Below are 14,890 nucleotides of genomic sequence, written 5' to 3' on the forward strand. Positions count from 1 at the left end.
GGCTTATTGCACCATTCAGAAATATCTACAATTGACCCAGTATCCGAGCCAAGAGGATGTTTTTATTGCATGTCAAAGTGTGTGCTGTGTTTTTCAATATTCTGTGGTTTTCACACAAAAATGTGAAATATTTTATTCATGCAGGCATTTAGTATTTAGCTCTATTACTTTTTTATATATACATTTCACTTTTTGTACATGTTTTCTTTTAATATATTATGACCCCTTCTCTCATAGTTTGAGTAGGACAGGATATGCTCTTCGTATCTATCAGTAGAATAAAGTTTATCAGTATTAATGACTACCTTAAAGGTGCAGTATGGTTTCAGAGGTGAAACCCCCCACTTTTTTTTTTTTGGAAGAAAGTCTTTCTGACCTTAACATAGTGAGTATAGTGCTCCTCTCCCTTTGTTCAACCTATGAAGGCAGTATTTAGGATTTTTCTTTCTTTTTCTCAAAATGGCTCTTTTGCTCCCTAGGAAGCGTAGACACAATTTCACCAGGTGATAAGTGGGATTAAACCACACTGGTCTCTTGCATATGAGCATGGTAAACATAACATTTACATTTTTGTTCAAAACCCAATGGCTTTTGAAAAAAAATGCATTTTTTTACATTCTTGTAGATAGTCCAAAAAAGTGTTTAAAAGTGTCAAACCCTTCAAAAGGATGATAATGATGTTTGTTTGTTTTTTGTTAGATAAAAGTAAGTGAACGTGTGCTTCCCTATTTTGCTATATTAAAGTTGCTCCTAGACCTGGAGATGTTACATAGAAGTGGTAACTGTGACCAGGAACATGTTTGCTGCTCTTGCATTACTGTGCCAATTGTATCCATTTTGAGGGGAGGGGTATTGGCTAGTGCCTATGGGAATGTATGGGATGAATTGGAACGGTAATTAGGAGCAACCAAAGTAGGGATATTATTCAGATGATCTGATAGAATTCCACTTATCTTGTTAGCAGTGAAATTGCTTTTCATTTGTACTTTGTTATTTGGACCTGTTCCAGCATTCTAAGGATTTGGTTTTATTCTAAAATCATTGTAATGGATTCATCAAAATATTATTTTACTACAAGGTGATGTTTCTTATAAGTTCTTCTCCGTGTTGGCATTCTCAGCCTCATGGTGGCTGCAGACTCAAATGCTTTCATTTATTTGTTGTGAGAATTACTCTGATACTGAGAAGGAGTTGAACTAAAAGTAAGGAGTAAGAAGGAGAAGGTGCAAGGACCAAGAAATAATAAAGAAAAATAGAGCCTGAAGTTAGGGGGTACTTACATCTGACCAGTCTCTGAAGAAGATGATTGACACAAAAGGCTGCCGATTAGTGAAATTATTCCTTCAAAGACTGGACATTGCTCTATAAATCTTTGTGTGGAATATATCTTGACTCTGGGATTTTCTCTAGCTCTGACATTTACAAGATTTTTCTATGCTACAATGCAAATCCATAGAGAATTTTTAGCATTTAAGTAATTTTACAAGTTTTACTATTTCCTATTTTAATTTTTTAATTATTTTATTTTATTGTTTTATGTTATTTCATTAAACAAGCATTTATTATTATTCGATTTTGGGGACTATTTTTTCTACATTTTTACTACAGTATTCTACCATTTAATTAATTAGAGACCTATTATTGAACATAGCTCTGAAAGAGTTATCATGAGGAAAAGGTGTCTCCACTGAAGTTTTATCACCAATCCTTGTTTCTACAACAAGCCAAATTTTCCAAAATCCATGATCACAGGGACAGAAAATGAGTTCCCCTTAAGAATGTATCTGTTCTGACTTACATACAAATTCAACTTAAGAACAAACATACAGAATCTATCTTGTTCATAATCTGAGGGCTGCCTGTATGTTGTTGAACCCAAATATACTAGATTTCCTTTGCTCGCAAGAACTTCTGTATCAAGGTAAATTCATAGCTTAGAATGCAGTAATTTGCCTCTGCTGAAACGATTTGACATTCTACATTCTGTGTTTTAATGGGATTTATCATTGGCTCTTATGTATTATTTGACTGAAATAACAAAGAGCCATCATCTAATAAAACTATTGCAATTACAATTAAAACATGAAACAGATGGAAAATAAATCAAAGAAAGAAAGAACAGAGCAAAACTCAAATAAAACACAGCTTCCAGGTAAATAGTTGTCTAAATAGAGGTCTTGCTGCCAGGAGCATAATAGGGAGAAGGTCATTTTAACTTTTTTTATAGGGAGTTTCCCACCTTGGAGAAGTCTCCAAGAAGCCCACTCTTACATTCCTGCCAAGCCAGAAAGGTTCACATGGGAGCACATGGTTTATGTCTGAATTGTTTATTCATTTTATTTTTAATTAGGTGATTAGATTCCAGTTAAATTACAGAGTAGAAAATTGCAAGTTCCAGCAGATTGGAGGAGGGCCAATGTGGTCCCAATCTTCAAGAAGGGAAAAAAGGATGACCCAAACAACTACCGTCCGGTCAGCCTCACGTCGATACCGGGCAAGATTCTGGAAAAGATTGTTAAGGAAGCGGTCTGCAAACACTTAGAAACAAATGCAGTCATCGCTAATAGTCAACATGGATTTATCAAAAACAAGTCATGCCAGACTAATCTGATCTCTTTCTTCGATAGAGCTACAAGCTGGGTAGATGCGGGGAATGCCGTGGATGTAGCATACCTGGATTTCAGTAAGGCCTTCGACAAGGTCCCCCATGACCTTCTGGCAAGGAAACTAGTCCAATGTGGGCTAGGCAAAACTACGGTGAGGTGGATCTGTAATTGGTTAAGTGGACGAACACAGAGAGTGCTCACTAATGCTTCCTCTTCATCTTGGAAAGAAGTGACAAGTGAAGTGCCTCTGCCTCGGAGTGCGGTGGAGGCTCCTTCTTTGGAAGCTTTTAAGCAGAGGCTGGATGGCCATTTGTCAGGGGTGATTTGAATGCAATATTCCTGTTTCTTGGCAGGGGGTTGGACTGGATGGCCCATGAGGTCTCTTCCAGCTCTTTGATTCTATGATTCTATGAGTCTATGATTCTATGATTCTAAGTTACTCCAGAAGACTTCAGAATGATGATCTAAAAGTCTCTTGGTCTGACAGATCAGGTTCTTAGTACGATTACTGACAGATTATTTTGTTTGCTCACTCTCAGTGAATAAAGTTAATCTGAGGAAATTAATATCCAGAAGTGAGTTTGTGTCTTCTGAAATACTTCTCTTTTTGTCTTAAAATTGACCGAAATAGAAGTATATTTCAAAAATAAATAAATAAAATTAAAATAGGTAAAATAAAATAAAATAAATCCACCATATTGTAGGTATTCATAGCAAGTTTAATTTGAATAACACTTTTAGACTGCAATTTGTTGCACACTGAAATCTCCAAGTGATCTTAGTGGCACTTCAGTCTTGAGAAGATATGCACGTGATAAAGTCGTAAGATACTCAACCACATTGATTTAACTGTTGATTTTTATAGTCTTGATATTATATAAAATTGTCATTTAGAAATCAGAGCCACAGAGATTATTGTGATTTGCATTCTTTTTAACATGGGTTAGTTGGCAGTCTTAATATTAGAATGATCTGCTTGGTAGAAGTGATGTGTCTCTAAACTGCATTGTCAATACTAAGAAAAGGGAGTTACATTTAAATCTAACTGGAATCAATATCACTCAAAATATTACAACTAACCCTTTCAAGCTTAGCCAGCTATTTTGGGACTGGAATAATTGTGAAGAGACCAAATCCTAGAAATAACTTTACCAGAATATTTAGAACAGTAGTTCTCAACCTATGGGTCCCCAGATATTTTGGCCTTCAGCTCCCAGAAATCCTAGCAGCTGGTAAACTGGCAGGGATTTCTGGGAGTTGTAGGCCAAAATACCTGGGGACCCACAGGTTGAGAACCACTGATTTAGAGGATGCTAGTTCTCAAAAGGTCAAAGGAGTACTCTTATTTCTATTGACAATTTGTTCTTTTTTGAAGTTTGTAATATTACAAATTCAGACAAAACAGAAGGCCTACAGAATAGACCACACACCTACCAACGTTTCTGCAGTGAATGATGACACCTTTCTTGGCACTGAGCACTAATTCCAACGGAATTACAGCCTTCTATAAACCTTCCTGTGTCAAGTCATTTCCTGCTCTTAGGCCTTCTACTAGGGATCTGTTCTCTTCATCCTATACCTGCTTGACCCTTTTTCCCCTGCCCTTGACTCCCATCTTCCCTTGTCTGCTTTTTGCCCTCTCCTAGGGACTGCTACTGACTCATCAGCCTATGCCTGCTTGACAGTGGTAATTGCCTCTCCCAGAAACCCATGCCTGATGGACCCTTCCAACATGGGCCAGCTGCCAGCCTCAGTCTCCCAGTATAGGTAGGCAATCCATGTTGTCCATGTTATGATAGTCTCCTAAATTAAGCCTACCTACTGAAAACAGGTGGTAAGTAGGAACAGAATGGATGGTGGTTTTACACTACTGGCACCTCTGCAATGTTAAGTTGTAGAACCTTAAGTCGATGGTGGAGTGGGATGTCAGGGAGAGGTATATGAGTTAATGAGTTTTGGGAACAATTTAGGAGGATATTCCGGGTTGCTCATATGAGTAGACATTGTTTTTCGTCATCTTTAGAATTTAAGTTCATACTTAACTCTTTATGAGAGCATGTCATGGAGTGTGGTCAGATAAATCTGGTATAGTCCAAAAGCTCATTGAAATGCTTAATGCCTTCTAAAGGTACTATGTATTTCTGTTGTATATGGTGATAACCAGCTAGGTTATTGCTATAAAATAATCTATTATCACAGATATTTTTGATTTCTCTCTGAACATATAAAACAAGATGATACTCAAATTAGCACAATTACACCAATATTGTCTTACAATCACTGGCTTTCTTCATATCCTAGGTCTTTCCTTGCGTTGTTAGCAGATGTCTTGTAACTGAAGATACTATAGATTGAAACTCAGATTTTCTGCTTCCTAAAGCATATGCTCTTATATGCATTTCCCTTCTTTTTAGTTTTCTAATAGATAGAACCAAAATATTTTGTACATTTTTAAAAAATGGTCAGAATATCATTAGTGCTTGATGCTGATACAGAGATGTGAAATAATGTAGTCAAGAAACACATAACTTCATAGAAATTAAATTAAATGTTGTAGAGTTTAGGTTTTTATTATGCTTTTTGCTGTCTGTCTTTATTTTTGCAACTAGTCAGTGTGTGTGTGGGGGGGAATGAGAGAGAGATTATTTTGTTTATATTTTAGGGATGTGTTCTGACTCACATTTGGTTTCGAAGAGAAACCAGGGAAGCTTACCTTTTTACAAGCTTTTGCTTACAGTGAGTACCACTGCTAAACCTGGTTTCTGGATAAGACTGTTGGAAATATCCCTTAGTTTAAAAGATTTGAAGTGAACTAGGATTTGTGCCTTGGGTGTTTTTGGGTTTTGTTTTTGTTTTTTTGTTTTGCTCTCAATGTGATGCTTAGTCTTTACTTTTTCTTTTGTTTTAAAAAAAACCCAACAACATTGTTTTTGTTCATCTATGTCTCTCATTTTGAAAAGAAAGATTTCTTCGACCTTGTATAGTAAATGGAAGGATTTTATTTTATCATTCTAAATTCCTTTTGTGCTTTTATCAGATGTTTGCTAGATTATTGCAATAGCTTTCGTAGTAGGAAAGAAAAAGATCATTTAACTGAATTATTTCCTAGAGAAGAAGTACTGTTGACCTGGATAATCTGCTGGGTCCAGTAAAGAGACAACGTGCTTTTTTATCCCTGCCCCTCTTGGTTGGTCATTGAGGGAGGAGATGCAATTTGATCTCAAATAAAATCTCTCAGAGAGGGGAACTTTCCAACTTGCTTAAAATAATTAGTAGTTAGACCACTGCTGAAATAGTCTTCCCTGGATCCTCTAGACTTTAATAATTACAGATGAGTCTTTAACCTTCCTTTTTTGGGCAAGGTGACAGTCTTGGATGACACATACTCACTTGACCCATTTCAATCTGGCTTCAGAGTAGGATTCTGTTGAGACTGCTATGATTCCCTTAGTGGATGATCACTGTCATAACACTGTCAATTCACTGTTGAGAATTGTGTTGATTATAATTTAATCGATGTTCTGTGTATTTTAATATATGAATTTCATATAAATATTTGGATATGTGTATTTGATAAAATTTTTATGATTGTGTGTTTTAGTCATGTTGTAACCTGCCTTGAACAATGAGGGGAGGGGAGTAAGAAATAAAATTATTTATTTATTTATTTATTATTCTTACTAGAGATTTATTTTCAGCACATCTCAAAGATGGTAAAAATAATAAATACAAGATTAGAAACATCTAAAAACAGAGTAAAAACATTCACTAATAATATTTTAAAGCCATCGATTGAAGTAGTTAAAAGGTGATGGGCTGGGTAAAAGTGCAGCCAAGTGCCAGCTTTGCCTCAGTATTCTAAAAGTAGTTCACAAAAGAAATCAGCTAAAAATCATAAAATGTTAAAATTCAAGTGAGATAATCCCGTTGAAATGATAGGTTAAAATCATCTAAAAGATAAACCTCATTATAAGAAACCTCCTGGTAAGTAATTACACATTAAAAATGTGTGCTTAAACTAAAGAATAACGTATTGTATAGTTGACACTGGTTGCTCTCATATACAGTGGATACTTCATCCACTGTGATATCATATGCTGGCCATAAAAAGTGTACAATTTCTAGATATACTAAACAACTATTTTCTCTCCCCACAGTAAGAATTTTATCACACGCAGTTGATAAAGTATAATTACAGCAGGTTAAATTTGCCTATGATTGAGACATATAGTGGATGTCTCCCATAGTTGGAGCCCCTGGTGGCACAGTGGGTTAAAGCGCTGAGCTGCTGAGCTTGTTGACTGAAAGGTCTCAGGTTCGATTCCGGGGAGCGGCGTGAGCTTTCGCTGTCAGCCCTAGCTTCTGCCAACCTAGCAGTTCAAAAACATGCAAATGTGTGTACATCAATAGGTACCGCTCCAGTGGGAAGGTAACAGCGCTCCATGCAGTCATGCCTGCCACATGACCTTGGAGATGTCTATGGACAACACTGGCTCTTCAGCTTAGAAATGGAGATGAGCACCAACCCCCAGAGTCAGACATGACTGGACTTAATGTCAGGGAACGACCTTTACCTCCCATAGTTTCATTGTGCTTGAATAATAAATGGATTGTCTGTTTTCATTGACAGAAAAACATTTCAATGAATGCAATATCACTGTTGTTCCTTCACTATTTCAATTATTTCCTTTCATGACATTCAATATTGTGAAGCATAGGAAGATCTCACAGTCCAAATGGGGAAAAACTGCATGTTCTGCATAGGGTGAACATGAGTAGGACGTGAGGCTGTGCAAAAGACTAATTGGGTGAGGGAGCAGGGGCAGACAAGCAAGTGAGCAGGTAAGTGGGGGAAGGCAAGCGGGCTAACATTCAGTGGTGGGTGGGGGTGAGCAAGCAGATGAGTGAGCAAGGGGTGGACAAATGGGCAATCAAGCAAGTGGGGTGAGCAAGCATGTGAGCAGGGGTGGGATGGCATGCAATGAGCAGCTGGGTGAGCAAGTGAGCAGGCAAGCAGGCAAGAGGGGCAGGGAAACAGGTGAATGGGGAAATGGGAAAGTGAGTGGGCAAGTGGGGATGTGATGGCAAGCAAGGGGCAGGCAATGGCACATGTGCCAGGATGGAGGGTGCTATGTGCCACTTCTGGCATACGTGGCCCTTGTGGAATGCATGCCATAGGTTCACCACTACTGTCCTAGATCATCTACTGAAGATCAACAGTTGGTGGTTTTGGAGGGGAAGAAGGAAGTAGCTCTTCATAGAGTATATAGATAAATGGTGGAATTTGTGAAAACAAGATATTCAGGAGTTGGAGCCAATTTACATGGCTTTATAAGGGTACAAGATAGCAACTAGTATTGACAACCTTACCCATGAGGTTAACAGCCTTATTCATACTGACAGCCTTTCCCATAGTGATTACTAATCATACTGTCTATTTATTTCCTCTAATATAAAGGAACAGTATGCTTCTGAAAAAAAGTTTTTGCAAAACAAAACTGGGGAAGTGACATTTCATACATGTAGGTTTCCCATATGAGGCTTTTTACTGATGGGTTTCTGATTTGGTAGGTCATTGTGTGAACAAATACTATATAGGCAGCCTCTGAGTTACAAACATACAACTTAGAAACTACTCATAGTTAAGAATGGGGTTGAGACAACAGGAAGTTTGAGAAATCTACCCCTCAGAAGGGAAGTTCACTGCTGAAAGTTATCATGGGGAAAAATGTGTTTCCACTGAAGCTTTATTCTCAATCCTTGTTTCTACAACAAGCCACTTTTTTCTAAATTAAATGATCACAGGGACAGAAAGTGAGGTGAAATCTTCTGAAGGGGCCCAGATGGCGAAACAAACATCACAGGGGTGTTAACCCTTCCCTATATTATCCAAAGCTAATATATATAGAGGTGTGTGTGACTTATGCACATATTCAACAAGAACAAACCTACAATTGTTTGCAATTTGTGACTGCCTCTATAAGGTATACTGTTCATTTGGTCCAATGGATTATGTCACCTTTGACATAACAATCTAGAATCTATGTTTGATTATAAAGATACATTGTATTAAGGCCTTGCAAATATTGTGCATTATTTTGGCAATATGAAGAAGCATTCTGAAATCTGTGTACATAACCAACGTTTCAAATAAATCTGAAACCATAATGCAGATATAAAACATTCAAATGTCTTTCCATCAAAATTTTGATATGCAACTTAAATTTGTAAGTCATAAGCGGTCAAAGATAGTAACAGTCTTTTACTTGTTAAGGATAGTTTACTACCTTTGCTTTAAAAATTTTCACTACATATCAAGATTAATAAAAATAATACATTATGTAAAGAACTCAGTTCTTTGTTGTCTATGTGATAATATCAAGAGGCATTGTTAATTAATAAGAATAAGGAAATGACAAAAATCATTCTAATTTGAATAAAATCAATTACAAGTGTTTTATATCTTTTTAGTATATAAAATTCTTGCGACAAAGGCAAATTTTGCTTACTTCATCTCATTGACATAATTAACTCAAGTCCCAATCTATGCACTAAGAATTTATTTTTTTGTGTAGCTATTTCATAGTTCGGGAAGATGTTAAAATTGTCATTCAGTTGTCAGCTATAAACCATGTAAACACAGATTTTTTTCATACTGAATATGCACTTCATAGGAACAACCTACCCATTTGTAGGCTGTGTAGATACTGTGTTGTTGAAGGCTTTCATGGCCAGAATCACTGGGTTGCTGTGAGTTTTCAGGGATGTATGGCCATATTCCAAAAGCATTTTCTCCTCATGTTTCACCCACATCTATGGCAGATAAAGACCACATTTCCTAATACATAAATATCTTCAGTGTATCAAGAACAAGCCCCTGTTAAAATCACAACGCCAGAGTCCATTCTCAGTCTATACTCCATGTTGGAATGCAAGTGAGCAATTATATTACCAAAGTATTTTACATCCTGAGAATTCCCTCTCACTGCTTTGGTGCCCAGAATGAAAGATTTTTTTTTACTCAGCACAGCTTCCTTAGATAATATTGTGGTGTTACTGTAGTGGTAGAGAAGAACAATATCTTCAGTGTCCCTATCTCCACAGTATAGGCCTTAAAATCTGCTCTAGCACACATTTTATTGGATTTCCCCCAGATTTTACCCTCTAACCAGAACACACTCTGTATTTCAAAGCATTTTGTTGCTCTAGGCTTTGCAGAAAGCAAGTAGATTGAGCTCTGTACAATCCTGTCCCTTAGGAGTGATCATGTCAATTACCAGGTCAGCTCCCTCTCCTACAGATGAACTAGAACTTTGACAGGTTCGCAAAGTAGCAGCTGAAAAAAATTCTCCAGAGATTCCAGGAATCCTCCTGCATCCATTAATTTCTGGAGGAAACCATTTTGATAGATTTTCAACTCCTGGAGAGTATTGGTAATGTGTTATATCAAATATTCAGAGAGAAGTAAAGAAATGTACTTTACTCAAAATTCTGCAGTCTAATTATTGCATTTTGCTCAGTTTGCGAAAGGGACTATGCACTTTGTGTCAACATACCTGTGTCCATCTGGTGTTCTTAATATAATTGTACAAAGCGCTCCATAAAACTACCTTTTTAATCTATTGGTTACAAATATGGTTGTGTAAAAGACATAAAGCGGTATGTTTGGGGTCTGTCACTGATTACAGTCTGCAAAATATAAATAGGATGGACTCAGTGTTTTGATGAATTGTGCTCATGAACCATCCCACGAGGGGTCAATTTTGATGTTTATACTATTTTTTATTGATGGCATTGAATTGTTGCCAACACTGTGAACTGCCCAGAGTCCCCTTCAGTGTGGAGAAGGGAAGTATACAAATACTGCAAATAAAATAAATATTTTTTACCAATTTCTGTATCTCTTTGAAGTTCTTGAGGGCAAGGCAACAATATGGGAGGTGGTAATGGGCAGCTTCAGCTGAATGCACGAAGTAGTAATCACAATTCAGTCTTCCTTGAACCGGAGTACCCATTGGATCTCAGTTCCTTCTGTGGATAAAAGGAGCTCTTCTTTTCATGGAAGCACAATTAAATCTGGGTCCCATCAAGAAACTTTGAAAATCAATCTAAGGCCTTTTTGTGGATATTTTTAATCTAAAAAATAAAGAACTGTTAAGGTGTCTTACTAATACCTTAATGTAAGGAAATGTCAATTATCTCAGTTTATGAATGGTAGAGAACTGTTTTCTTCTTGACAGTGTTGGGAATGTTTCTGTTACAAAGCATATGGCTCATTTCAGCTTTTTATCATTATAGACAGCAATGATATCTCATTATTACTGTGGGACTCAATACTTCTTAATCCAACCTTGAAAAAGTGGCAACCATGTAACAATTTTGGGAAACAGAGTTTCTTACTTAGAGGAATAGAGTGTGAAGTATTATATTCCCAAAGCTAAAATAGAAAGCTTTCTGACAATTGATTTTGTTAGTTTTCCCCCTTTCAGTTCTCCTTTGTTTTCTCTCATACCATTTGAAGCCCTTTTATCTCCCATTGAAACTGCAGAATAATTGTGCCCCTTATAGCTATATAATTCTATAACTCCATGATTTTGAGTCTGTTTTCTCATGCAAATTGTGTGTATATTTGCAACTAAATTTCTTCCCGTTCTACCAATGGCATGATAATCTGTGTTCATCCCTTCTTTCCCATCCCTGGGATATTTCCTTGTGACATATGTGGCTATGTCACAAAAAGAAACGAAGTAGGGATTTGGGATTAGAGAACAATTGCTATGACTTTTAGGCCTCTGTGAACCACAGTCATTTGGCAGGTATCCAAAATATTATGTAGCCATCTCTTCTTGCTAATTGCTGTTTCTTGACATGGCAACATTAAAAAGTAATCCAATTAACTTCCTGCTATCTCCATTCTCCCGTGAGTTAACCCTAAATTATTTTTTCCCATTAGAACAAGTCTGGACATGCCCATGACAAGACACCACTCTTGGGTTACCCCACCCAGGTAGGTTGCTCTAATGCTACTTCAGAGAGCGATTACTTCCCATCCTTTGACATATTAAACTAAAGAAACAATTTCCCAAAGATAAATAACTAAGTTCTCTTTGTTTATTGTTCCATCTTCTGAACAAAAGAGCTTATTTTCCAGATCAGCTGCCTATAAAAGCAGAGGATCTGTTGCTGCTGCTGCTACAAGAAGTCTTCTGTTTTAGGATCTGTTCTGGATGAGTGTACATGGGTTGTCAGTTGCTTTCAGTTTTTGAATGTATGTCCAAGCTTTCCAAAAAGTGTAGTTATGAATAAACTACAGGCATGCACATACGATTGCAGATGTGCATATAGTTGCCTGCCAGTCTTACTTTGGACAAATCACTAACTAGAAATAAGTCGGTGAATGCAGAAATGGTGTTCACACCAGGATAAATTCTGCAAAGCTTTTATCTGTATAACAGTATTACAGTGCTGTGATTATAGTGAGTATAATGGTTTGGAAGTAGTGTGGATAGGGATTAAAAAGCCAAGGGGGCAAAAACTCAGTAATCAAGATAAAGTTCTCTAATATGTAGTAATTACTACCACTTTGTGAACTGAACCCTGTTGATCTCAGGCCAGGTAAATGAACAGTGTGTCAGATTATGGCAGTTACCAATTTATTGTGCATTTTATTGTGACATTTGAGAAAAAAACTAAAGCTAGAATAAATACATTTGTAAGCATGGGGTCACAGGGAATTGAAGAATAGTGGTAGGTACTGTGATAATTACACATCTATTGTGTTTGTTTTTTGTAAAGGGATATCTTCTTGGAATGAATATCTTCTCAACCACTGTATCTGTTTGCTTCTGAGGGCCCTTCCACACAGCCACATAACCCAGAATATCAAGGCCGTTTATCCACAATATCTGCTTTGAACAGGAAAGTCCACACTGCTATATAATCCAGTTCAATGTGAGATTTATACATCTGTGTGGAAGGGGCTTCAAAAGTGTGTTTGTTTTGGCTATGAACTACCTGCACAAGGAATGTAGATAGATAATGGGAGGAAGAGAATCACAGAGAATTGGGCAACAACTGTCTGCAACTTTATTTTTTATTTATGCTTAATCTCCTACTATATTTTATCCCACCTTTCTCCCAATATAGGGGCTCAAGTCGGCTAACAGCACAAATAAACAGAACAAATGAATGTGTATTAAAATTAAAAAAACAATTAAGCCTTTTGTGCTGCATTAAACATAAAAATATTAAAACATAAAAATGCATTTAAAAACTATGCACCCATCCCCAGCAGCCTTTCTCTTATCATTCCATAAATGTCCAATGGCAAAGGTACGTTTTACCTGCCTACAAAAGACAAGCAGGGATGGGGCCATCCTGGTCTTCTTAGGAAGGGATTTTCAGAGTCTGGGAGCAACCATCAAAAAGGCCCTTTTCCTTATTCCTCCCAGCTGAGCTTGAGAGGATTTTTTAAAAAATTTTTTATTTTTATTACATCATTTTTATTTATTATTTCATTAACATTTTAAATAAATCAAATTATTAAATTTTCTGTGAACTGGCAGTAAGAAACAGGCACTAAGAAGTTGGGTAGGTTATCTCTCTCAGAAAACATCAGCCTGCTTGTTAGGTAAATGGGATGGCTAAATGTAAATGAGATAAAGCATGGTGGGCAAAGTGCACTCTTTGGAAAACATGTGGTCCTCTAGGGCTGATTTTGTGATTCTCATCCCAAAGGCGAACCTTTTTTCAAAACCGTTTTTGCTATAAAGTGCCCTAAAAATATCTCATGAGGATGTAGAGGGCATTTCCATTTGGTTGGCGCACCCCAGGAGGTCAACATTTTATTTTTAAGATTTTTTATTTTTAGTACACCCTTTACTATATAACATTGTTTAATAGAGGGCATTTTAGTGTAAAAGTCTATTTTTTTGTGAGAACAGGTGTGGCCAAGATATTCTGGATGACTAATGTGGACTTCTATTCTTTCATAACTAACCATCTCTTATGTCAATTATCTCACGCAGATGAAAACCGAGTGACAGCACAGATAAAATTATTATTTTGCTGAAAGAAGGGCAATACTTCTGAGCCCAAAATTCGCCAATAGACAGTTGGATACATTTTATTTCTTTTGACAGTTGCCATAAATCTCTTGATATTGTATACTTGCCAGTCCTGGGTGGTGGTGGTGAAGAGAAAAACATGGGTCCCAGCATCCATGCCATGGGGATATAGATAGAGTGTCATAACAATCTTTTCTGATTGATAAGTGAGTCTTCCTAGGATCTCCATGAGCTTAGCCAGTCTGAACTTGACTTGGTTGCTTGGGGGAGGAAAAAGGGGCAGGGCTTGTCTAGGTGGATCATAAGGTGCATTCCCCAGTGAGATCATCCCAAAGAATTTCAATATTCTCCCAGGTTGCACACAAGTCATCATTCCTCCCTTCGTTAGATCAGTGTTTCATGTTCTTAGTATTTCAATACCATATGTATTTCTTTTGCTGTTTTACTCTGATATTACTTGTCACAGCAATGGAAGGGTTGTTGTTGTTGCTGTTGTTGTTGCTGCTGCTGCTGCTGCTGCTGCTGAGTGAAATCCTTCAGAAGGCAGGGGATGGAGTCTGCATGGCTATCACTCCAATCTCCTCTGTTTTGGAAATCCCTTTTAGGTTAAATTTATGGTGAATTCAAAACCAAATCAGGAGCAATGGCTTGCACCTATGGCTTAGACTTTCCAGTTGTTTTGTACTTCAACTTCCAGAAATTCCAGCCTGTTTGCCAACTGTTAGGAATTGTGAGAGTTGAAGTCCAAAACACCTGGAGGGCTGAAGTTTGCCCATGCCTGGCTTATACTCATTGAACCCTTGTGTCCAGCATCCCATGATTTTCCCAGGAGGCAGGGTGGGCTTCATTCGACAGCACATGAAACAGGTGGTGTCTGAATTTATGAAAATCATGAATTTTAAACTTGTGTCTTGTGTCCACTATATTTTAATCATTGTTCTGTGTATTTTATAGAAATTATGTTTTAATATGTGTTATTTAATATACTGATTATGTGTTTTTAGCTATGTGTGGATAGGGATTAAAATTGCTCCTAATTTCTGATTTCACTCCAGGGTCCTCAAATGACAGATCAGCTTGTGTACTTCTGGAATTACTGTCCTGTTATTATACATTTCACCACTTTTTCATATTCTTTCATCTTGTAATAAGGACCTTTGAGCAAATGAAAAACAGATTTTAAACATAAAATAGTAGAAATAATATTTTAAATGCAGT

At 37.0% G+C, this 14,890-nt stretch overlaps 1 protein-coding gene across 14 annotated transcripts in view; it reads left to right on the forward strand.

Annotated features, from left to right (window-relative positions):
* The window catches only part of NPAS3 (neuronal PAS domain protein 3), an 803,343-nt gene that overhangs the window by 179,352 nt on the left and 609,101 nt on the right, over positions 1–14,890 (forward strand). For 5 of the 14 annotated variants that reach the window (XM_060759362.2, XM_060759371.2, XM_060759387.2 and 2 more), the window contains one exon: positions 11,560–11,613. The exons of 4 other annotated variants lie outside the window; for them this stretch is intronic. In XM_060759362.2, the coding sequence (XP_060615345.2) occupies positions 11,560–11,613 (54 nt within the window). Of the gene's footprint in view, positions 1–4,252; positions 4,374–11,559; positions 11,614–14,890 lie in introns of all 14 variants that reach the window. 5 more of the 14 variants (XM_060759402.2, XM_060759454.2, XM_060759394.2 and 2 more) reach the window with 2 other exon arrangements.

This window comes from Anolis sagrei, chromosome 1, assembly GCF_037176765.1.
Source record: "Anolis sagrei isolate rAnoSag1 chromosome 1, rAnoSag1.mat, whole genome shotgun sequence".
Classification (NCBI taxonomy): Eukaryota; Metazoa; Chordata; class Lepidosauria; order Squamata; family Dactyloidae; genus Anolis; species Anolis sagrei.